Source organism: Podarcis filfolensis (genome assembly GCF_964270895.1).
Source record: "Podarcis filfolensis genome assembly, chromosome: 2".
Taxonomy (NCBI): domain Eukaryota; kingdom Metazoa; phylum Chordata; class Lepidosauria; order Squamata; family Lacertidae; genus Podarcis; species Podarcis filfolensis.
In genome coordinates this window covers 80,252,939-80,275,459 of record NC_139605.1, presented here as the reverse complement: position 1 = coordinate 80,275,459, position 22,521 = coordinate 80,252,939, and the positions used below count along the sequence as shown (strand labels likewise).

At 43.5% G+C, this 22,521-nt stretch overlaps 1 protein-coding gene across 3 annotated transcripts; it reads right to left on the bottom strand.

Moving 5' to 3' along the window:
• Positions 1–512: 512 nt before the first annotated feature.
• Positions 513–22,371, bottom strand: CCNJL (cyclin J like). Of its 3 annotated transcripts, none has more exons than XM_083599907.1 (7): positions 22,288–22,371; positions 21,030–21,142; positions 15,440–15,548; positions 8,498–8,708; positions 5,261–5,560; positions 4,083–4,242; positions 513–3,348 (listed from the first exon to the last, which is right to left on the bottom strand). In XM_083599907.1, the coding sequence occupies exons 3-7, from the start codon at positions 15,515–15,517 to the stop codon at positions 2,901–2,903; spliced, it is 1,197 nt and encodes a 398-aa protein (XP_083456033.1). In that variant the 5' UTR covers positions 15,518–15,548; positions 21,030–21,142; positions 22,288–22,371; the 3' UTR covers positions 513–2,900. The 3 variants fall into 3 exon arrangements, with proteins under 3 accessions (XP_083456033.1, XP_083456034.1, XP_083456035.1); XM_083599908.1 differs by having other exon boundaries at positions 22,126–22,331; XM_083599909.1 differs by lacking the exons at positions 21,030–21,142; positions 22,288–22,371 and adding an exon at positions 16,256–16,659.
• Positions 22,372–22,521: the final 150 nt, after the last annotated feature.

Below are 22,521 nucleotides of genomic sequence, written 5' to 3'. Positions count from 1 at the left end.
ATGAATTTAGGTTTGCCATCACAAATTGCAGCGAACCAAGAAATGAGTTTATCATATGACAATCATCATGCCAATAGGAGCATGATGGGCTTTTACAAGGGGGGCGGGAAATGTACACGTCCGAAAGGGAAGCAGCTGCAGACATGGTTTCCTAAAGCTTTTCTTCCAAAGCCTTGTACCATATTGCAGCATGTCCCATTTCCCTGTTACTTCTTTCATAAATGACTTAAATGAAGTCCGGTGACTCTAGATCTAACTGCAACGCTGAGCTAACGGGAGGCTGAAATGAGTTAGGATAAATGTGTGTGATCCACTGCTGCAGTTCTAAGCATATTAAGAGCCAATGAAATAGTAAAGCATCATATACTAGGAAAACATCACGTTCACCTGCAAATACTGAGAAGAACTTTAATGATTATTGAAGTATTTCACAGTTCCATTAGTAAAGCGAATGACCCGAGGGCACAAATAGTGTGGGTAGACCCTTCTTCGTAGGAGTATACAAGAAGCGGACTGTGTTTATTGAATAACCTACTGTAAGATGGAGATACTTACGAATGTCAAATGGGGGCGGGGGAGGCTTCTCTGCAAGGCCAATAAAATGAACACACTGGATTCTACAACCAGAGCTTCCTCAGTAGTATTTACACAATTGGGTGGTTAAAATTTGCTTACAACACACAAAATATTGTAGATACCAAGTCGTATATAAATACAAAAAGAAAACTTCCGGATACTATTCTAATTTTTTGCATAAACACTTTTCAATTAAATCTGTAACAAAAAGGGAACACAACATCTACTTTCATTTTGCTTAAAGTGTGACATGCCCAGACTACAGTACACTTTAAAGACATCAGTCCCCAGCCAACATACTTCCTCTGAAAAGGGGAAACACAATTCTGCACTCTAAAATCCAACTCAACCCTCTCACGAACTATTTTTCTAAAAATTATATAACTTAAAAAGCAGAATGATGAACATCCCACTATCACACACACACACACACACACACACACACACACTGGACTCTAGACAGAATAAAAGCAATATATTGCACATAGTCTGTATTGCAATCCTGAGAACCCTTTTCACAAACAATACTGGCTTTCAATGACTAACAGGGCAAACAGCTGAATATCAAGTGAGCACTTCATATTCTAGCAGGAATCTTCAAAAAAAACAAACCCACAGAAATCCTGCGGGAAGCTTAATCGCACCAGTATAGTTAAGATCATGATCCCGAAGTACAGATAAGTGGAGCTAAACTGCAATGAATCAATGGGACTTAAAGCAAAACATCATGTTAATCTGGCAAACCCTCCGTTCCCAAATCTGCATTTGCAGAGGTACTGCAAATGTGGAGTGTGGGAACAGGAATAAAATCTAAGTGGCTGGGTTGAGTACTTGTCACATATCAATTGAGTTTTCCCTCTACACCTGCCTCAACATCAGCTGTTTTCCCATCAGACAGGCTTCGCTTTTGATTTTGGTACCTCTTAGGAAATGGGGAAGAAATTTAAATGGCTTGGGAGTAACATTTGCATGGGGGAACTGGTAGGTGGGGTAAGCAGCAGTTCCCTGTTTTATGTCCCCGCAAGTGCCTCACTACAGCTCAGGATTCGGTTTACACAGTAAAACACAGGCTTCAGAATCCTTTGCTTTCTCCACCACGTGTGGCTCCACTCTCAAGTAATGGGGGAAGGGCGGGGGAGAGAGAATAAGCCTTTGGATGTACAAGAGCTAAAATGGTGTCTCTATTAAGTGACATTGTGATTTTAAAAAATTATCAGTAGGCCTTTGCTTAAAGTAAACGGTAGCCTAATGTCTTCGCAGGCTGTAAACGAACAGCCTCAACTCTGGTTCAAGGACTGCAGCTTTTAAGACTGACCAGTTTCCAAGGTTACCTCAGGTTCCCTTACTCATGGATCCCTTTAAAAAGAAAATCAACTCCTTCCACACACATTTGACCATATTTAGATAACTAACTCAAACGGCAAGACCAAACATACCATACTAAAAGGCAGCGATTCCTGCAATATTAAGAACATTTTGACAATGAATTGTTTTCAAGTAAACATTAATCCCTGACATAAGTTGTAAACCATGTTTTCCCACAAAATGATCTTTTAGTTACTTAAGGCAGCAGCATCTTAAATATTTTAGAGGTAAAGTTAAGATTGCATTTTAAGAAAAATACGATAAACTTGAGGCCCAAGTGGTGTTTTGTCTTCTGATGCCTCACCAGACAAATTAAGGCAAAAGTGGTTTGACTTGTGTTCCAAGTTTAAAGTCTTGTTCTGTGAAAATTCCAGTCAAAGCACAGCAAGGAACATTCATTTAAAAAAATTCCAGTGACAGTTTCAGAGGTATCAAGGAAATATAAGCCTTGTTAGTGTCAACAAAAGGCTCCAGTGTTATGAGCTGCCACTACAAACTGTGTTCACGGGAGAGCCATCATACAAGTATACCTGATGGCCAGACGTTTCTCCAGGTTTCTGCTTTTCAGAGTACTGTTTTTAATTACAGTGTTTTTTATTTCAAGTTCGTTGGCACCCCTTCTATGGTGGGTGGAAGCAAGGAGAGGAAAGGGATGTGACTACATTCCCCACCCCAATTTCAGTAAGTCACTCTTGCAAAAGTAGCATCATGAATTTCGAGGTATATTTTTGCATTTCTTCTCAGAAAAATCTTGCTTCTGCAGGAAAGGCACCCATGTTTTAAATGTTAAAAAGAAAAAAGAAAAATCAATGAGGGATTTGTTTTTGTCCAAGCTATTGGCAAGTAGTTGCTTCATTGAGCTCCTTTCTATGGTGGCAGGTGCAACTCAGTTTACATACCACCAATGTTTTCCTTCCAAGATGTACTGGTCCTGTCTTCCCCCCTCCCTCTGCAGGTGCTCATCCATCAAAACAACCTGTTGTGTAAGAAGGATGCCCGCTAAAATAGCTACTGCCATAGGTCAGAGCGAGGCAGTGCCTGGGCTCCGTTGAAATGGCTACCTGCATGGTGATAGGCCCTTGAATGGACACTGTTTGCAAAACAGGCTGAAAGCTGGCCTGCAGGGTGGAGTAGGAATGCAGGGAATCGCTATGGTGGCCCGAGGCAAGGCCACTCAGTCGAGGAGCTTGTAAAGAGTCCCGGTAAGCCGAGCACAGATCCTGGATTGGGGAGTGGAACTGCGGAACGACAGCCGAATGCTGAGCCAGGGGATGGTAACGCGATTGCTGGAAGAGAACTTGAGTCGGGGTTTGAAGGCTGAGGCTTTCCACAACTTGCTGCTGCTGCTGCAACAGCTTCACACGATCCTTTTCCTTGTTGGCTTCTTTGATGTCCTTATCATGAGCTCTGTTAGATAAAAATAAAATCACACACAAGCTTAAAGGCCAGGGTTTTGAAACAGAAAAATAAAATGTGACAGGTAAGTAACTAGCAATCGCTGGGGTTTTTTGGGGGACTACAACTCCCATCATCCCTAGCTAGCAGGACCAGTTGTCAGGAATGATGGGAATTGTAGTTCAAAAACAGCTGGAGACCCAGGTTTGGGAAACACTGCTCTACACCTATGTCTGGGAATGCTCCAGGCCGTTTGGCAGGCATTAGAATCATGTTTCCAAAAGCCACACTGAAAATTACAGTATTTACAATAAAGTTACAGACACCAAAATACCATTTGCCATCTTATGTCCTAGATCAGCAATGAGAAATTAGTAGACCAGGGTCTGGATGTGTGTACCAGACCTTTTAAAGAAAAGGAATGGGCCACCAAATTTAGCCATGTCATAAATAACTGCGCTCATCTGTACAGAAAGGGAACAAGGTTTCCCAGTGGGCTTACCAGCTCTACCACTGAGGCTTTTTGGATCTTTGCATGAGTATTATTAATAAGGCAGGCAGCTATGTCAACTGTAAATAGCTAGGGCACCGGGGACGCTACATGTTTGCAGTCAACATGGAGTCACACCACGTAGATGTTAATGTTTGAAATTCTGCCCGCATAATTTGACGTATTAGTCGCCTGAAAAAACTAACACATAAATAAAACAATGTTCATCAGGTGGCTGTTTTTATTCAAAACTTACATAAGCATGAGTTCGATACACGGAGCAAGATGCTCCCAGGAATAACAAGTTAACAGCTGGAGCTGTGCGGTCCAGGAAGGAGAAACCTCAAGACAGATGCGCGAGGCTCCCACACAAGCAGCAGCAACCAGAGAAGGCCGAAACGAGAGAAAAACATGATCTGGAAGAAAAGGAATTTCAAAATTAGGCCCAAGCACCTCCATCCATAAATGGCAAGACTTTGTCAACTTCTTCCAATAAGTCTGGCAGCAGGCTAATGTGATGTATTCTGGCTGGAGACTAAGACACCACAATGACAGCTTTGGCTCAAGAGAGAGCAAGTCAACTTAGGTCAGCACTTATTGCAAGCAATGCCACTAAATCTACTGTAGTCTCTTTGTGTGCGCAGTGCAACTTTTATTATGGGCAATAACTAAGGCTTCGATGGGCACTCTTAACCCAGCATCTGACAGATCGTTGCCATCTGATCTCAGATTTTATAGACCGTTTAAGACTGCAATCATACTGGAAAGAAAACGCCATTAAACTCCGTGGGCTTTACTTCCAGACAAACATGCAGTACTACATGCCAAGTATTGCCCGGCTTTAAGATCCAAATGTGGCATATTTCTTTTTTATATTTTGCATTGGCTTAGGGGCAAAATTGAGGGAATGTGGCTTTTAGTGGTTCTCAAAACTTGCTTCTTCCTTGTGGGGTGGCAAAAGCTTACCATCCCAAGTTCTAGAAGCAGAGATTGGCTTCTTTGCTCTGAGGTAAGCAGTGGCAAACATAGGGTTGAAATCACACTTCTTCCACAAAAAGACAAGAGCCAACTCCTATGGAGCTGCAGGGTAAAGGGGAAATGGATGAAAATCACATTTCCACCTTTCCTTCAACAGGAGAATCCTGAGAGTGGAATTCTACTTGTGGCAGCCTCTACGCTGCCCCCATATATTAAAACAAGTTGTGGGTTAGCTTGGTCCAGAGTATGCCTAACCCCAAAACAAGGCCTCAAAGAGCAAGAATTCCCTTTGCCAAAGCCTGAGCTTTGATTTCATGCCTTTTCTAAGGTGAGGCAAATATTTTGGTGGCATTTGCATTAAACACAATGTTTCTCCATATCCAAGGACTGCTATAATCATGATAAAAGCTACTGCAAGGCAGACATGTGCTTTGGGCCTCTGGACCAAGAAATTACCTTGCAGCGAGACTTCTAGGAAATAGTGAGAATATTTCTCCATGAAAGCTCTGACTTTGGTCACGGATGTGATAGGCCAGCCATTGTGCAGATCGCTCTCGCTAACAGAGGCAAAGAGGTAGTAATCGATGTAATGTGCCGGGGTTGGCAGACAGAGATTCCAGTTAAAAGTTTCCAGGAGCAGAAGTTCCATCTTCAGCAGGTCTTTCTTGGTTAGCGCCAGGTTAAGGCTACACATGTAAGCAAAGCTGTTCATCTGGTCCAGTTTGGGCACCTTATCCTCCTTCTCTTCAAACTTGCCTATTGGAAAGAAAGAACAAGCCACTTGAGTTCAAGGCATTCTCTCCATCTAGATTCTCCTGAACTCAGCTAGAAGCCAATGCTGAAAAACCCAGAATTCAGAGATTTATCAGCCAGCCGTTGCCACTGCATGAGATAAACTCTAGTCCAGGCATAGGCAAACTCGGCCCTCCAGATGTTTTGGGACTACAACTCCCATCATCTCTGACCACTGGTCCTGTTAGCTAGGGATGATGGGAGCCGTAGTCCCAAAACATCTGGAGGGCCAAGTTTGCCTATGCCTGCTCTAGTCAAAAACAAATAGTACAGAGTATAAAATTATGGGAGCTTTAGAAAAGCATGCAGTCCACTTTCACTGATGAGACAACATGGAAGAAAACTAGAGCAGCTCACAATGTGTGAAAGCAATGTATTATTTTACATAAAGATGCAATACGGTACATAACCAAGACCAGCACATGTGGAAAAATGCTGGCCCACTTCAAAGAAAAAGGAGGAAAATACACGTTATGTTCAATCTGGTTATCTGATTATACACTTTTATTTTATGTCAACTATTACTAATAGGAAAGTGCGATTTAAGCAACTATCCCAACCCTTCCAACAGGCACCGCTCAATATTTAAATTTATAGGCCTTGGAAGAACCCAGTCCAGTCTCTACTTTAACAAATTCCAAAAATTCTTTTTCCTCCAGTTTGACAAGTTTCTTTTATTTGCTATCAATATTTTTCCAGCCTAGCAGGATTTAAGATAACATGCAGTAGAAAAGTTTTCTCTCGTGCCCCGCCTTTTTGCCAGAGTGGAATACAAAGGCCAGACAATGGACTGAGGAAGGGTAGCAGCCATAAGACACTGAATAGCTTCTGCTGCTTTTGTAGTTTTACAACCACTTCCTTATCTCCTTTCTAGATTGCTCCCTTGGAATCTAGATGCTTCTGAAAACACTGCGGCCACCCTCATCAAGGACTGGCCTTTTAAAAAAACAAAACAAAAAAACAACTACTGTGACACAATGCTCATCACTATACAGCCTAGGACCCTCGTACCTATGGGACGGCCTCTCCTGGTATGCCCCACGGAGGACCTTAAGGTCTGTAAATAATAACACTCTGAAGATCCCACGCCCCAGGGAGATTACACTGGCCTCGACCAGAGCCAGGGCCTTTTCAGCCGTAGCCCCGGCCTGGTGGAACACTCTCTCACAAGAGACCAGGACCCTGTGGGATTTGACATCTTTCCGCAGGGCCTGCAAGACGGAGCTGTTCCGCCAGGCCTTTGGTCAGGGTTCAGTGTGATTCTTTTCTTTCTGTATAAGAATAAGCATTAAAGAGGCCTCCTAGCCTGCTCACAGGTCCTTTATAAGACTAGTGGTAACATTTGTTCTGAACTAATTTTAAGATGTATTTTAATTAATTGATTGCCTGTTTTTATGTTCTTTGTATACTGTGTTAGTTTTATGATGTTAGCTGCCCTGAGCCTGGCTCTGGCTGGGGAACAATAATTATTATTATTATTATTATTATTATTATTATTATTATTATTATTATTATTATTATCCTGACAAAATATTATGTCAGTATAGCAGCTTTGGACAGGAATATATACAACATGCTAACAGGACAAGCTATGCAAGCATGAGGTTGGCAAAAAGTAGATCCTGTCTATCTTGGCCTGGTTAATTATTCTTTTTGCCAGCTGTAGTCTTTAAAAAGAGACTTGAGAGGCTCCAAACAAGCCTTCTCTAACTTGCTCTTGGACCCTCTGTCGAAGTTGGACACCAATTCACCATCAGCCTCAACTAGCATGGCCAGTGGTCAGAGAGGACCATGCACAGGGCACCGTATTGTGGAAGGCTACTCTAAGGGTTGGTTCCGAAGTTACTCACCTGTATTTTCTCCCTTGTACAAAGCTTTGGGTTTTTAGGACACGTGTCTCTCTACAAGGCTGACAACTATGTTTTTCTAAAGTGGCCCAAAACTAAAGGGATTCTAGGAGGATATAGCTCAGGATGGATCACTAGGTAAGTACCGTATTTTTCGCCCTATAAGACGCACCAGACCACAAGATGCACCTAGTTTTTGGAGGAGGAAAATAAGCAAAAAAATATTCTGAATCCCAGAAGCCAGAACAGCAAGAAGGATCACTGCGCAGCGAAAGCAGTGATCCCTCTTGTTGTTCCTGGCTTTTGGGATAGCTGTGCAGCCTGCATTCGCTCCATAAGACGCACACACATTTCCCCTTACTTTTTAGGAGGGAAAAAGTGAGTCTTATAGAGCAAAAAATACGGTAAATAAAAAGGACTGCAGTTTGAGAATGAACTGGCACAGCATCTGCTCTCCATGAATATAATATGGCAGGGATCACAGATGCCCTCTAAATGTAACAGGAACCCCTTTTCCATGGGCTCAATCCACAATTATCAAGTAATATTTAAATGTCAATGTGATGGGCCCCACAGGCTCTGAATAATACAGTAATGCAAGGGGTGATCTGAAGGAAAAGCATCACCCACGGCCTCATTTAAAGGGCATAAAAATGAACCTGTTACTCTCTGTAACAGCTGAGAATCCCTTTTCTCTTAAGCACAGCTTGAAACTTAAGGCTCCTCCCCATACGAGCAAAAAAAGAAGTACATCACTGCAGGAAATTCTAGGCAAAGTTGTTGATACTCTGTTCTAAAAGCAACAGAAACTGCAAAGAGCAATAGTCAACTATATCATACTCCTCTGGGCAGGACCAATGGTCTTTTCCTGTTTCATGGTTTCAAAAATGCTTTAGATGGTACCTGCTCAAAATAAACAACCTAAAATTAATGAATTGAAATAAAAATGTTTTCATCAGCTTAGGGCATTTAACCGATGAACAGCTTACTTGTGCCCCCACGGACAAGTAATAACCGCAACAGCACGTATGTATTAACAGGCAAGCTTACTCACTTGCAAGGAGGAGGCAGGCAATCGAGATGACATATAGCTGTTTGACAGCAACATCATAGCGGTCCATAAAGAGATCCAGCAAGTACACAGCAAGGTGTCGGGCTGTGGGGCAGAGCTGGCAGCGGCTGCTGAGGATGGCCAAGAGGTCAGCAAAATAGCGCCGCATCCCGATTTGCGGAGAATGGGCCTTGTACACGGGCAGCTTCAGCTCCTATGGCAACACAAAGGAGGGGGAGGAAAGAAAGAGAGACACAGAGAGAGAAGGGGTATTAACATGAATATCCATTTCAGAAGCCAAAATCCACAGATCACCATCCACCACCTGTTCTGGCAAGTGCTTAGCAACTAACGCAATAAAAAGCAACCCAGCTCTTGTTCTGGATGAATATCCAACCTGTTTTGAAAGACAACGCAACTTGTGACAATTATTCATACTCCTGAGAATTAGGCAATGGGCAGGGGGAGAGCCACACTAAACAACAACAACAACAACAACAACAACCCACCATCAGCTAGCAATCCCCTTCCACAGGGCTCAAGACCAGGAACCAACATGATTTATAAAGAAACAGACTGCTGCGCCCATTAAAGACCAACGCATTTATGACGGTATAACCTTTCATGGACTGCCACAAGAATTGTTAGTTTTTAAGGGGAGCTATTATTTTATTTATTGTACAAATGTATAAACTGCTTGACAGCCTGAGGTCACCAAAGCAGTGTACAATACAAACAAAGATAAAATACAACATTCAAAGCATAGTTAAAACCAATCCTACAGGTGTACAATTAATTTTTCATTAACAACTGTGTCACACCTATTAGACCTGGGGAAAGTGCTCCCCCCCCCCCCGTGTGTGTGTGTGTGTGTTTTGGATTAAACATCTCAATCCTGCTCAGGGCCCCAACAGCTGCTACTTACACTAGAAAACTTAAGACATGTTAATTTAGGCACTCAAGGAGTTGGCTTCGGGTCTTGTTTGGCCTAGAGGCAAATTCAGCAGAAGGTTGGAATCCAAAGGCAAATTCAAAAGAAAAGTTTATCTTCCATTGTTGGCTCTCAAGTAAAGAATTTAGAAACCACCCATTTACGGGTTCAGAACAAGTCAATAACTTTTCAATGACTTACATAGTCATTTTGGGGCACTATTTAATCAAACTGCATAAAATGAAATTGCAGCCCAGACAAGAAATTTAAAGTTGAAGCCCACTTACATCTCCACTGTATTAAATGTATGAAAATAGGACAAAATTAGTTTTTTAAAGGATAAGCCAGTTCATGAATTACTTCTTAAGCAACTGCAAGATAAGACCTCTTACATAAAAGGACAGCACTGTAAATATTTATGTGAAGGTGAAGAAGACCCATTTCCTCAGGCAAACATGCTTATCTGTCTGTTTAGACACAAGGCCCATTCACAAGCTAACATAACAATTACTAGATGGAAGCCTGCAGTCTTGTTCCAAGAGGCAACATCTCATTTGACCTCAGCAGATTCCAGATGAAGGTTTTAAAAACATCCCAGGCAGGGATGGAGTTGAGCTGGCTGTATTTGAAGGATCCAGTTTTCCAGAAAAGTTGCCTAAAACCAAAACACCCCGTCTTCCAGCTAGTAAGGAATTCTACAATGCTCACTGTACAACTCAAAACACCACCTTTATACCCCACCCCATGGACACAACTCTTCATTTACAATAAATATTTACCGAATAAGAGTATAATTACAGTAGATTCAACGAGAGGCATGTTGTACCTGATGGCTTTGTAAGCAGCTTAGGTACGTAGGCCGACAATGCACCACAACATAGAAGCCACATGCATACATTCTCTTTCCCAAATGACCTGTGCATCTAAGATCACACATCAACTGAACGCACGCAAAATGGCCGCCACCTGTACTGACACGCCATTTGGTACAGGACTGGGCATCATTCTGCCATCACTCCTCCACACACATTTGGCATTTCTAAATGAGAACCAATGTCATGTAACGTCAGTAGGGCAGGGATGGGGAAACTGTGGTCCTCCGGATTATGTTGAACAACCAACTCCCAGCAGCCCCAGCCAGCATGACTAGCAGTCAGGGATGATGGGAGCTGTAGTCCAACATCAGGAGGGCCACAGGTTTCTCATCTTAGCAGTATGGACACCATCACATCATCTGCTGGGCACTCAATACTGTAGGCACTATCCAACACTGACTGCGCCAGGGAACACAACACAGATTTCCCTCCCTCTGCTGCCCGCATCTGCTCTGAAGGGCTGCCAAGTCTTCAAGAAGAGATCTGGTGCTGAATGAAGGGGAGGAGGAAAAGCCCAGCAGCGCAAGAGTAAGTTTGTTGCACAACAAGCTGACACGGAAGGACGTCATCCTTTGCCAAATACTGTGAAATATGCCTAAGAATCAATTTCAGAGCAATATTTCTAGTCAGAAGTGTGTCTTGGAACATTTGCTTGGAATATTAAACAGCAGCAACAATACTGTCTTTTCCACTTTCAAAACATTTTCCTTCCCATGTACTCTTTTAAAAAATAATAAAAAAAATTAGGGGGAAAATTTCTAAGGACTTGATCCCTCTCTAAAGTTGCAGTCAGAAGCACAGTACATTTGGGGAGCCAGCAACCCTTTTATGTTCCTTTCTATTTGAGGATGTGAACTTAATTTTGCAAACGCAAGCAAGGAGCCATATGTCAAATGGCGTAGGGCCTACAATTTGTTCCAAATTGTACAATGTGGGGTAGGGTGGGGTACAACTTTTTCCAGAAAAAGCTTGGGCGGTAGTGGGGCATGGCAATTTGGGTAAAAGAAGGCATCCTACGTAAATATATTGTGTTATTTAAAGCCGACACTGTTTGTGGGTTACTGGAAAAAGATTTGTGTTTACTGTACAATAAAGCATAAGGCACAAAAGCAGGCTTAAAAGCACATACAAATGAACCGAATGCCCTACACATTGCACGTGCATATGAACAAGTTTTGATCCCCCAGACTGCTGCCACTTGAAAACATTGTTTTGTTTGCCTTCTGATGGTTCCAGTCACCAGTCCACTTACCTGGAATAACCACATGGTGGCTTTTGAAGGATTAAGTTCCAATGTAAACCTTACCAATCCCTACTTGCTTCAAAGTTTTGTGAAACTCAGCCCAGGCTGTTGCCATGGCTTGATTGACCCTGAAACAAGCGTGGAGTCCCTCTCCCTCATGTGATGACAGGAGGAAGAGTTGCCTGTCCCCAACCCCTGGTCTGTCGCTGCTGCCGTTCAAATGCCTAAAACTGTACTTGGAGAGGTTCCTCGTGCAATTTAGGAACCAGACAGTTTGCCACTCCACTCACAGAGCGCAGTGCGGATAGACACAGCGCCATGACGTCACGAGTCCAGGGGTTCACAAACTGTTTCCAATGAGTTTCATTCAGGTGATCCATACCAGACTTATGGATTTGGGTTGAAGATAGGAGATGGCATACCCATCACATTAAATGCTGATAAGCATTTTTTTTATTTGTAATTTTTCTTGCTTCTTTTATTACTTGCACTGTATATTTTTGTATCGCAATTCGAACCCATGGAATACAATTAATATATAACACAAGTGGCAAGAAAAGGACCATTAAAAATCCTCCAGCACCTAGCAAAGCTCATTACAACTGCGACAACAGACAGAAATATCATTAAGCAAGGCCCTCAGCAATTTTCAAGTGGTCCATGGGGGGGGGGGGAACCACTGCCCTCCTTATGTGACGGAAACTTAATGCTTGAACAAGGCTAGAGTTGAAGAATAACGGAGATGGGATTATTTTTTCAAAATCCAGAAGAGCTGCTGGACTCCGTTATTTTACCGTATCTCATTCATTATTGTAAATAAGTGTGTGGTTGTTACTGTTTTTTGAAAAACAAACGGATTCCCCGCCCCCCCCAGTAACATATGCCTCCATCCTCTTGTTTGATGTCAGAAAGGCTTACATATACAAAACTAAGATGATATATCCTTCATATACCGTATTTTTCCATGTATAACACGCCCCCGTGTATAAGAAAATGGCACAAAGTTGTTGTGGGGTTTTTTTGGGGGGGGGAGTGCAGTAAATAACCCGACGGTTACAATCGCTCATGTCGCTTGCTGACATTTGCTCAAAGCTGCCCTATCGCCAACAGTGGAAGGAAATCGCAAGCACAATTGACGCAGCGGCAGCCAATCCAAAGCAGCCCTTGAAACAACAGCCAATCACAAACCAAAGACAATCTGCAGCTCGTGGCTGCAACCAATCACCCGTCACCCCTACCCACTATCCATGTATAAGATGACCCCAGTTGTTGTTTTTTTACATTATTTTAGAGTTTAAAAAGCTTGTCTAATACCATACAAAAGTATGGTATATATAAAAAGTAGAAGCTTAAAGACAACCAAGTATTACATAACTCTCTCCTTCAAGCCTCGGGGCCAATTCACAGGTGGTATTTTTGTTGTGTACAGGTTAAAAATTAGAATGTGTGTGTCTTAAAATACACATACAGTACCAACTCCTAGTGCAGGATACCCTCTTTCAATGGGCTGGCAGCTCTCTGCCGTGTGTGTATGCCATGTGGGAAACACAAGTGAACCAACCCTTGGATAAGAGTTTTTCTCTGGCTAGCTGAGACACTCAGAGGCTTTTGCTGCTCTTGGTCAGGGGTAGGCAACCTAAGGCCTGTGGGCCAGATGCGGCCCAATCGCCTTCTCAATCTGGCCCAGGAATCAGCGTGTTTTTACATGAGTAGAATGTGTGCTTTTATTAAAAATGCATCTCTGGGTTATTTGTGGGGCACAGGAATTCGTTCATTTCCCCCCAAAAAATATAGTCCGGCCCACCACATGGTCTGAGGGCCGGTGGACCTGCCCACGGCTGAAAAAGGTTGCTGACCCCTGCTCTTGGCAAACCATCCAAACTATCTACTGTTGAGAAGGGACAGGTGTGCCAAATGATAACAAAATCAAATTATAATGAAATCCTGACATTTGCTCATTATTTCCCAGGATTTAAAAGGACCCAGGGCAACCATCTATTGTGGCATTTCATTCAGCTACATATATATAAATTACACACAAAGACAAAGCTATACATACTTTTCTTTCCAAAGAAAACACACAACAATTCAAGTTACTTTTCCTGTGTAAATTTCACCTTGAACAAGTATATTCACTTTGACATATTCCAATTGTAACCAAAGAATACAATGAACAATGGAAAAATACAAGCCAAAGGAAGGTGTAGGAGGGGGTGGGAAATATATGCCCTGCAGCCTATTGCTATTGCCTGCTTTGTGTGGGCTGGTGGAGGGTTCTGAGAATTACTAGTTTTCCTTTTGTGAAAAGATCTTCCATTGTGTCCATGACAATTTCTTAGATTACCCTCATGCCTCAAGGCTTACCCATGCCAGAATGTGTATGTTATCCTCAACAATGCTTTGTGAAAGATCACTAAAGATTTTACATACGTCCACACTTTAACATAATTATCACCACCTGTATTTCCGACATCTCCATTTCCCTCTAACTTCATGGCTAACCCCTTCCTTTCTCTTTTTCTTTCTTTCTTTCTTTCTTTCTTTCTTTCTTTCTTTCTTTCTTTCTTTCTTTCTTTCTGCATATACACCTGTCAACTCAGGAAGATGCGTCATACATCTAGTGAAGCAAGCTGTAGTTGACAAAAGCTAACATCATAATAAATTTTGTTAAGTCTTTCAAGTGCCACAAGGCTTTTGGTTAATTTGAGACGCAACACTCGACATGCAGACACCCCCTCCATACTTGCAAATAGCAGGAACATGAACCTAAGACACATTTCCCCCAAGTCATGCTTGACACCTGTTTAAGGCCCTCTCTCCATAAACACTGCCTTTGCCAAGACATGGGAACAAACCCCCAGGTAGAGGAAACATCTCTCATGGAGAAGGGACAGGACAAAAAGCTAGGTATAGTGGAGGACAGGAACCTGAGAAGGCTTGCAAGGAACAGCACCGCAGTAACCACTTCAGACCAGCACAGGTGCACAGCACCCGCAATATTAAAGCAAGGATTTTCACCAGAACTAATAAGGAATTTAACACAGTTGAGAGACATTTCCTTGTAAATGTATATATTTCATGCTATAGGAGCTCAGAAAGGTGCATCACTGAATATGCTCAGGGAAGGGGCTCATTCAGGACAAACCTATACTGTCAGCTTTATCACAACTCCCTGACCCATTTGCAAGGCAATATCCCTTTCACACATATCCTTCTTAGAATGAATGTGTCCTAATCAAGTCCCCAGTGAAAAGTTGCTTTCATATGGCCCTCTTCCTTGTCTGCGTCACCACTCTCTTCTATAAAAGCTGCTGATCTTAACCACACATTTTCTTGCAAACAAATCCAATTGACTCCAATGAGATTTGCATCCAAATAACTGCCTTTAGGACTGGGCTTCAGTCTCCTGCTTTAAACTATCTATTCACTCCCTCTTTAATCTACAGTGACTTCTTACCAGCTTTTGCAAGAGAGTTGAAGACAGTGAGCCAATCTTTTTAGCATGCAATACAGGCTCTCATCCACCTTGAAAAATAATTTGGTTGAATGTATCAATTTAAGATTTTTTTTGTTTTGTTTTCCAATAGAACACTACATGGCAGCAGGATATGAATCAACACTATCATGGAGTCCAGAGTAATTACATATTGCTTTATTCTAGACTTTAAAATGGGGGTGGGGGTAGGGAAACTTATTCAGTATCTTTCTTCCATACAAAGCAACCTATACACGTTTCCTTACACTGTGTAAGGTGAAATGTACTTCTAACTTGCTCCCATTCAAAGTGCATTGAGGACTGCAGTCTTTCACTGTAAGAATCAACCACCACGGAAAAATGTTTTGGACCCAGCAAAGGCAGAGCAGGCAAGAGTGCAGAGACAGGGAGGCTAACTGACCTTCAACCTCAAAGTCTGATGAATCTCTGCTGCAAGGTCTCCTTTCCACCATGGCTCTTCCATCTTTAGACTTCCCATCCAAAACCTGGTCTGGGGGGAAAGGCAATACCTAGGTAGGGAGAAATAAACAGTGAACCAGATTAACCAACATTTTCTACCTAGTCAAGTTGTTATTAAGTTCTTTTGGCAGAGACCTTTTAGTTGTAACATCCTTTACCTTCCTCGCCTCCCCCCGCCCAAAGAGAGCGGGTAAGGGAAAAGAGCAATTACATCCAAGTTTTCTACCGGGGTCCAATTCAGTCCACCGAACTTCTATCAAACACCCGGGTTTTCTCCGCACTTTATTAAAGCGTCCCCACAATTGTAGATTTCCATGCGGCCACAGTCGCCCAGGGAATCTCGGCGGCCACAGGTCTGCCTTACCTGCAAGACGGGTCCCTCCCCCTCCCCGCGCCTTTTCCTTTTGCAGAAAAGCCGCCAAGGACGCTTCCATGCGCACCAGCCCATCCGAAGGGAGGGCACCTGAGAGATCTACTACCTCCTCGCCGCGATCATTTCTTTGCAGAGATCTCACCATGGCTGTTACCTTGACTACCTCCAAAGATTTGGGAACAAACCCCTCTCTCTCTCTCTTCCCTCTCGGCCCCCCCTCCCGGTCTGCTAGAGCACTCAAAACTGCACAACTTCTTTGTTTAAAGGCAGGCTACCTTTAATTAAAAAGAGCCATAACTGCAAGTTGCACGACACTCCCCCCCCCCCCGCAGTCCGCAACTCCCCACAAAGTGCGAAGACGGCGCCCGCCCACGCAGCGCTTACCTTTCTGCCTCTCTTCGCCCTCCAACCCGGGATCGCCAGCCTTTGTCCTACCCGGCATCCAGCTATTTCTTGCTGGAAAAATACTGCAGCCCAGGCAGAAGGGGGAGCATTTATACTTATCTCTCTGCGCGCCCCCCGCTCTCCTCCCCCCTCCGCCGCCAGTTCCCCAATGTTGAACTTAGAGTCTGGCGGGAAGGGCGGAGGTGAGATGCATATCCGCCCCCCTCTCGCTCCCCGCGGTGTAGCTGGCGGAGGGCGAGAAGGTGATCTCCCCGCCCTTTAGCCGCTTCTCTCCACCTCCCTCCCTCCCTCCCCCCGCAGATCCTGCTCTGGATGGAAGATCCCAGGAGGAGGAGGAGGGGGGGGGAGATTACACGCCGGCGCCGCACTGCGCACGCGCGCGCACACCGCGGAGCCCTTTCGCTTCTTTGCGTACAGCAGCCTTCCCGCGCTCCTTTTCGCGCGGAGGAGTCCCGCTCGCTCATTCATTCATTTGTCTGCCCGCCCGTGGACTTCCTCTGAAGCCAACGCCAAGGCTACCGCCGCCCGAGCCCCTCTCCCCTGTCCCGACCCTCTCGGCGCTGCTGCTGCTGTTGCTGCTCCGCTTCTCCTGCGGGGCAATTTCAAGAAGCGCCCAAACTGCAGCCTCATTCAAAACGAACTAATCCAGGCAAGGGGTCCGATCACATCGGAGGCACTAACGGGTGTTGTAGGTGGGTGACGGACCGACTCGGCTGCAGTCCGAGGAAAGAGGCTCTTGCCGTAATGGGTGCTCGTCTCCCACCGCTGTAAGTGGGATCGTGCCCCAATCCTCCAAAACTGACCCAGTTCAAAGCTCAGCTGGGCTTGCGGGATTCCTCCATTCCATAATAATAATAATAATAATAATAATAATAATAATAATAATAAGTTGCATAATAAGACATCACCTTACCAACAAAGGTCCGTATAGTTAAAGCCATGGTTTTCCCAGTAGTGATGTATGGAAGTGAGAGCTGGACCATAAAGAAGGCTGATCGCCGAAGAATTGATGCTTTTGAATTATGGTGCTGGAGGAGACTCTTGAGAGTCCCATGGACTGCAAGAAGATCAAACCTATCCATTCTGAAGGAAATCAGCCCTGAGTGCTCACTGGAAGGACAGATCCTGAAGCTGAGGCTCCAATACTTTGGCCACCTCCTGAGAAGAGAAGACTCCCTGGAAAAGACCCTGATGTTGGGAAAGATGGAGGGCACAAGGAGAAGGGGACGACAGAGGACGAGATGTTTGGACAGTGTTATAGAAGCAACCAACATGAGTCTGACCAAACTGCGGGAGGCAGTGGAAGACAGGAGTGCCTGGCGTGCTCTGGTCCATGGGGTCACGAAGAGTCAGACACGACTAAACAACAAAAGTTGCATTTAAAGGAGAATGTAATGCCGGCCCCAACATATTTTCTTGCCGTATTAGGAAAGCAAATTCTAGCCCTTCTTACCTGGGAACAAGCCTCATTTTAATACAACAGAACTTATTTCTGAGTAGACATGGTTTAAGTTTGCACTGTCGATCCATGCAACAGGTCCTTTTAAACTGTTTTTACATAGTGTTTTAATTCACGTCACCCATCCTAGGACCTTAGGGCAAAGGGCAGGTAATAACAATAGCAATTTATCTGTTATCAGATGTTGGGAAAGCTGGACTTGGATGTGAAAGCACTGAGCCCAATGTAATCACTTATCGTTTTAAAAGCTGCTCTGCCAGGTTTCAGGTGGGAGGCTTCCAAGCTGTATCTGGAGAAAATGCCAGATTTAAATTTGGTCCTTCTGCATGTAAAGCAGGTACTCTTCCATAGACAGATGGCCCCTCCTAAGACAAAAATATAGGAAAAGGCAAAGCCACACCAAGACTTCAGTCACCGGTCAAAAGTGTCATGTGTGTAGTAGAAACTCAGTGGAGTGCACAGGGAGATGCTGTGAGTGTTGTAAAAAAAAAACTACTCACAAATATTAATTGCTGTAGAAGTGCATTCAACTGGTGAAGAAGAAAGTACCAGGTCAGATGATGGCATGCTGCCTGATACTTTTCAATTGTTTTCCTTCCTGTGCTTTCTTGGCCTTTGGGAATCCATCCTTCTAGAACCTAACAACACACAGGTCTACCTCCAAACCAAAGGACTGAATATACAGTACAACAACGTGGCATGAAGCTTGATATAGAAGGGGGGGGCATGTCTTCTTCACCTTCTTCTTCGCTACAATATATCCATTTATTTCCAATTGTCAATGTCAAAAGGGACTAAAATGTATAAAATTCATAGAAAATCAACGTGCCAATTTGCTCAATTTCTCTAGGACTCCATGACACCTCCCCTGTCCTCCATAATCCCTCAAGCAAGGTGTCAAGACCCTAATCCTGTCAAATCACTCTGCCAAGCCTTTCCTCCAGGCAATGCCAGTACATGGACCATTGTCTTCTCATCACTGGTACTCAGGATGTGCTTATCTGCGCATATCTCCAGCTCTGCATATTCCCCCCTCCCTCCTCCATATGTTAATCCTGTGTAACCCAACCTCTTCTTAATGTATTCATGATGTAATCTGTGTAACCCAACCTCTTCTTAATCTGAAGAAGAAGAAGTATCTGAAGAAGTGTGCATGCACACGAAAGCTCATACCAAGAACTAACTTAGTTGGTCTTTAACTTTTGCAGTTTATTCTAAAATACAGTCTTGGGAATTTAGTTCCAAATAGAGTAATACTGTTGCAAATTTTCCTCACTGTTGCTGTAAGTGTTGCTAGTTGTGAGAGGAGTTTTTCTAAATTCTAAATTTTCTAAATTGATTAAGAAGTACCTAAGATCTACAATGAGTATGTTGCATTTAATAAATCTTGCCATACTGAACATTTTAGAAATGTTAGAATTAAGGTTTTACTTAAAAAATAAACAATGTTTTACTTCCCTATATGTCACGCCGTTTTGACTTTTTTTGTAGTTGTCTGTGGTTGAAACAAGAGAAAGAAGAACATAAAAGGGGTATTGCAAGTAAAGCAAAGAAGAGGGGCAGCAAACTCAGTGGCTGCCTTGGGCAGCAAATCCCTAGCTACGCCGCTGGCACAAGGGACAACAAAAGGTTCTCCGTCCCATTCATAATTTGCATGCTCAGATGATGGAATTCATCAGCAATTGATACAATGATGCAAGCAGTTGCTTCATTGACTGGTACCTCTTTGCAATTCATTCCTGTTTGACCTCACTGCCTCTAAAGATTTTAACAAGGTTGTTTTGGGTATCTGAAAACCAAGCACAGAAAGAGTGTTTCTGCTATGAACCCTATCCTAGTTTATCAAGCACTCTGAAGTTTTGCAAACTGATTTGCCCTCACATGCATTTTGTGCAGCAAATCACTGTTTTTGCTTCTTTACATAGGGAATAAATGGGGGGGGGGCATCGTTTGCCCAAAGCAACACCTTTTCTGATTTATTTATATTTAATGGCAGAAATATGGCTACTTGAGAAATAATTGCATTTTTTATTTAAAAAACTGTCATGATGAATGTGCGTGCACACACACACTGGCCCTGATCAACTTTTGCCAACGTTTCTTTTCTTAGTGGCAGGCCTCGTTTTGCTTTCAATGTGAGCAGCAAAGATTGCGGAAAGGAAAGCTTTCCCCCGGAATGAGGATGCCATTATACAAATTCTGCTAAATTCTTGTTTCTAGGCCAGCTGTAGCAAGGGCAAAGCAGACAGTTCCTGATACAGTAAATAGGACCAGTATTAAGTTACTTGTGAAGATAGTACCTGCTGGGCGGAAGCAACCTGGACTTAGGTGTACAAGGGGGGAAAGAATGTTTGCTGATCCTGGTGATGGATAAGAGTCTGCAGGGCAGAATCATAATGCCGTACTTCTCCGCCTGAAGGGACAGCCTTCATGTGGCAAACTCCCACCTGCTTTCCAGCTGCCGAGGAACTGAGGACACTGAACAGGTGGGATATTGCATAGCTGAAGCAAGGATGGGGAAAGATTGAGAGGAATGAAACTGAATGTGTGATATCTCTCTTGGTGAGGAATACTAGAAGGATTTGGGCACTGATAGCTGTCCTGGCCCACAGAAGTGGGTGGGATTAGGGAGTTAAGAAGGATGAAATAGCTCAGGGGATTACAAACTTTGAGACTGAGCCTTCTAGTTTACTGCCTTGCTTATGGCAGATTAGACATGTAAAACCTAGAGCAATTTGGAATAAAACTACACACCAATCAGCATTTAGGGAATTTCTCATGTTTCTTAAGAGCCTACCTAGGTGTCATGCTTGAGAAGAAAATATAACAAATTAGAGAACAGGCCACAATGGTAATCCCAGAATTCTAGAATCAGAATCTGGAGAGTAGCATTTACTTATCCAAGACCTTCTTGCCAAGTAAACAAAAGTGCCAGCTGAGTGGAACGCAGAATCTGGTGATGATCTGGTGAATTCTAGTGTTCACAGCAACATCAAACTTTACATTTATACTGAAACTGGAGTAATGCATTGCTTCTTTGTCGCTTATAAAATACACAGCTAGAAGTTTATGTCTGCCTTTCCACAATTCCAATGCCATATATACACAGATGAAAACAAATTATTTCTGAAATCACATGTCATTAGTTTCCAGAGTGTAAGGCACATCTTTGGGTAGAGTCATGCTGAACCAAGAGTTGAAATGAATGGTGGAAAGGCTGAAAAGTGAAGCATCCCTGTGACATGTTTACAAACCCAGCAAGATAATGAGATACAAACCTCCATGGCCACTCACCCTTGGTTTATTATCGTATTCAGCTATAGACGCGTTCCAGAGTCTTGCAAACTTCAGCTTCCATATCTGGTGGCATGGAAGTGGGGATTTAAAAGTACTTTGATTTCTTTGACCTGCGGAAGGCACATAATGGCTATGTTATGTCACTGTGAGACATGTGGGCAGGAACTGGCAGTAAGTATCCTGACTGCAGGAAATCTGATTTTGGGGCTCACAACATGGGAAAGGCAACAGTTTACAAAATTAAAACATTTAAAAACTCACTTTTTATTCTTATTAAAGCTTTCTATTCTTATTTTTTCTTACCGCCTACCAACAGATGCTTAATTTAAGAAATAATCAGCATATTGCTAGGCGTGTTCAACCTTAAAGGTAAAGGGACCCCTGACCGTTAGGTCCAGTTGTGGCCGACTCCGAGGTTGCGGTGCTCATCTCGCTTTATTGGCCGAGGGAGCCGGCGTACAACTTCCGGTTCATGTGGCCAGCATGACTAAGCCGCTTCTGGCGAACCAGAGCAGCGCACGGAAACGCCGTTTACCTTCCCGCCGGAGCGGTCCCTATTTATCTACTTGCACTTTGACGTGCTTTTGAACTGCTAGGTTGGCAGGAGCAGGGACCGAGCAACGGGAGCTCACCCCGTCGTGGGGATTCGAACCGCCAACCTTCTGATCTGCAAGTCGTAGGCTCTGTGATTTAACCCACAGCGCCACCCGCGTCCCTTGTGTTCAACCTTACTACCATATAATAATATTAATTTTATAAATCGCAATACCCTAAAACAGTTTAAGTCAGGGGTGGGGGACCTGTGTCCCTCCAGACATTGTTGCCAGACTACAACACCCATCATTCTTAACCATTGGCTATGCTGCCTGGGACTCATGGGATTTGGAGCATAGTGACCTCTGAAAGGCCACAGGTTTCCCCATCCCTGATTTAAATGGACAGAAGAGCAGCATTTTTGGGGAGGGACGGACCTAAAAGAGTTTCTTTCTTACTGGGTTTCCTCCACCTTTGTGAAATTAATCCAAGGGCTGCAGATTGCCTTCCCCATTTCTAGAGCCTCACTAAGGTACCCCCCTCCCAGAGGCAAATTCACCTGCAAGGTTGACTCCTGGCGTAACAAGCTCCAGTGGTGTCCCTAGAAGTAGCTAGTTTACAGAGGTGATCTTTCTTAGCGTAGTCGTTGGTTGTAACTATATGGTAAGAGAGCCATCTCACATGAATTTATTGGAGAAAATAAAAGTCTTAAAATAATTACCAGGTATATGAGATCTGTAAAAAAAGGATGAACTTTCTTCTGAGTGGATCTCTGAGAACTCTCTTTAACAACTGCCCAACTGTCAAAACATCAGAATCTCGGAATACCCAGTGGAAGTCTTTACCATTGCTTAAAGGTATGCCATCAGCAGCAGAGTCTTCACTCCAAGTATGGATGTGCTATGACTACTCAGCTTCTTCCTGAGTGTTAAGGCTGCCCAACATACTTGAAGGA